Here is a 3,124-nt window from a genome sequence, read left to right as displayed (position 1 = left end):
TTTTTTATTTTATTTTTTTTCATTTAGAACTGCCCTTCTGAAGCAACATAAGATACTTGCATATTTCCCGGAAGACAAGTTAAATACAGTTTACCTTAAACTTTAATACCTTGATCTTTTTTCACCCGCCGGCTCTTAATGCATTGTATTTCCTCAGGAGCATTACTGAATGTTAGAACCGTTTAAATTGTTGTTTGAGTCCTTTAGTTGCCCTCAGTGTGATAACATGGATGTCAAAATCATACAGTCACTGCTGGAAGGGGTTAAAATATGCAAAAGACGCTGGAAAACAGAATAATCTATAAAATAAAAATAAAAAGAATAAAAGGATTTTTCTAAAGAACAGAGCATAGTATAACTGTTCAGAAAAAACAAGGGACAACAGTCGCAAAACAAAACCAGTTGTGGATCATCCAGGTAACCACAAACGTTTGAATGGGGTTATTTCAATAATTAACTTTTTATTTAAATTATTATTATTATTATTTGTCTTGTGGGCTAAACTTAAACATCCTTTATGTAAAATGTTTTATTCGGAACAGTACTAAATAAATAAAGTTCACAGGAATTTTATGTTTAACACCATGCAGTCTATCTTTGTATTCTTCATCTTGATGAATAAATATCTGTCATTTAACGTCCTTTTCCAGGAGACCTACCTTATGAAACACATGTCTAAGCACACAGTGGTAGAACATCTGGTGAGCCAACACTCACCACAAAGGACCGAATCACCCAGCGTTCCCGTTCGCATTTCCCTCATCTGAGCACTTCTGGTCCTGGACCAGCCCACTGTCGCTCGGTCTTTCCCAACCTTGGCGTAAGCAAGCAAAATCGCCTGTCCTCGGTGGTTTGACGTTTATTATTTTGCGTGTGTGTGTGTGTTTGTTAGTTTGTTTCGGTTTTTGAGAACATTCCAACATGTATTTGTCTGTGTGGATAGAGGCTCAAACACAGCAGCGCTTTAGGAAGTTTCTATTACACGCGTTCCTCTTCTCCAACTCATTGTTGAGTTGAGAGGGAATAATCGGGAAATCCAAAGATGGTTTCACAGCACTTTCAGGCCACACAGTTTTGGCTTTAAATGTTTCTGGTCTGTTACGACAATAAAGGCATTGCTCTTGGCAGCTAAACGTTTGGGACTGTAGGTATTATGCATTATAAAATCAGAAGACATACGTTGTATGTTTAAACAAGCTTGGACCAAGTCCAGTACCTCCTCTCATATTTTTCTATGCTGTCTGGGGGAGAAAAAAAAAAATTCCCTTCTTTTGGGCAACTCGAGTCGGTTTAGAGACCAACGGTCTTGTGTTTTGGTAATGTCAATCATGCCGTACGTTTCTTTCATGTTAAAACATTTCCTCGCTCGTAGGGAAATCTGACTGAAAATAGCTTTAGCATTAAATGTTTTAACTTCTCAAACGGACTGTTATAAATCTGACTTTATAGACAAATCCGCACATTTTAGATGTTTTGCGAGATTAATCCTTTAGTGCTTTACAAATTCTTGTGGTCTGGTGCCAAAAATTGAATATGAAAACGGTTCGCGTGCGATTCTGAGGTTTCAGAATGAACGCATATAGTGTTTAAAATGAACACTTTAAAAAAGTGTACACCTGCTTTATGTCAGCATGCATTTGACATTATAGGTGGGTAAAAACTGCCAAGAAATGTCTAAACTGTTATATTTTGAATAAAAGAAAATGATGCCGATTTTTGGATAAGAGGCATGCCTAAACTTAATTTATGTTCATCTTAATATTTGTATAAATGTACACTTTCATTCAAAAGTTTGGAATCAGTACAATTTTTTATGTTTTTTAAATAAATTTATTTGATCAAAAATACAGATTTTTTTTTTTAAATAATATTTGCATTAAAAATAAGAATTTTCTATTGTAATATACTTTTAAAATGTAATTTATTCCTGTTAAGCAAAGAACAATTTTCAGCATCATTACTCAGTGTCATATCATCCTTCAGAAATCATTTTAATATGCTGAATTATTATCAGTGTCAGAAACATTTGTGCTGCTTATTATTTTTGGGACGTGATACTGTTTTTACATTACATTTACGATGAATCGCATCGCTAGATTTATTAGATTTAGATGATGCTTTTATCCAAAGTGACTTACAAATGAGGATAATGCAAACAATTTTTCAGGATTTTTTGGCAAGTTAACGTTATTTAGTTTATAATGTAAAAATAAACTAAATAATGTTATAGTGTGTTTAAAGTGTCTTTTTTGGATTTTTTTATAAAGCAAGGAAGTGATAAAAGGATAATGCGATAGTATAGAAGTCTTATATTGTAAGAAAATAATAGCATTTTTATTCATCAAAGAGTCAATCACAGTATCAGGTTCCATAAAAATATTAACAGTTTCAACAATGATAAATCAGTATATTAAATAAGTGATCTTGAAGTATATTAAAATAGAAAACCACTATTAGAAAGTGCAGGATTTCACAATATGACTTTTTTCTGTTCAAACAGATCAAACAGATACACCGTTGAGCATAAAAGAAGAGAAAATCTTACTGATTCTAAACCTTTACATGGCAGTGTGTTTATTTTAATATTAGTGGTAATATAGAATTTTTTTAGGTTTGGGTGAATTTTATGAAAACTTTTCATTAAAAACCTTGTCATTAAAATGCAAAAAATGATTGGTCCTGAGACAGTAGGCTTCATTTTTTTTGTTCAAAATATATTTTAGTGTTTTTTCTTTTGATTTTGGAATGAAATATATGACCTGGACATTTTCTTGTGAGATTCAGCCATTATAAATTTTACATGAGAGAACAATATTAGGGGGGAAAAAAAGCTGTAGAGTTGCCCATGAGATTTGTGTAGCTGTATCAACATCTAGAATACCTCCTTGGCTTATTATTCATGTTTATTCTTATTATCATGTTGAAATATTAACAACTAACATGTTAATTTTACACATTTTAAGCCTTAACCATTTTATCACTAGTTGTTTACCATTACATTTTATATATATTTTATACCATATTGGTGTTTACTTGTGTACTCAGTACTTTTCTGTAATTTTATTTCCTAGCATGAACATGCTGTAAATAAACTATACAGTACTTAAGTGTTAACCAGTTTATA

General features: G+C 32.1%; 1 protein-coding gene across 1 annotated transcript in view; it reads left to right on the top strand.

The window, feature by feature from the left end:
- Positions 1-1,882, top strand: part of LOC122342473 (zinc finger protein 362-like) — a 6,336-nt gene extending 4,454 nt beyond the window's left edge. The window contains exon 8 of the mRNA XM_043236297.1: positions 651-1,882. Within this exon, the coding sequence (XP_043092232.1) occupies positions 651-767 (117 nt within the window). The 3' untranslated portion in view covers positions 768-1,882. The remainder of the gene's footprint in view (positions 1-650) is intronic.
- The last annotated feature ends 1,242 nt before the right edge of the window (positions 1,883-3,124 follow it).

This window comes from Puntigrus tetrazona, chromosome 4 (assembly GCF_018831695.1).
Source record: "Puntigrus tetrazona isolate hp1 chromosome 4, ASM1883169v1, whole genome shotgun sequence".
NCBI lineage: Eukaryota > Metazoa > Chordata > Actinopteri > Cypriniformes > Cyprinidae > Puntigrus > Puntigrus tetrazona.
This window is presented reverse-complemented; position numbering and strand designations above follow the sequence as displayed.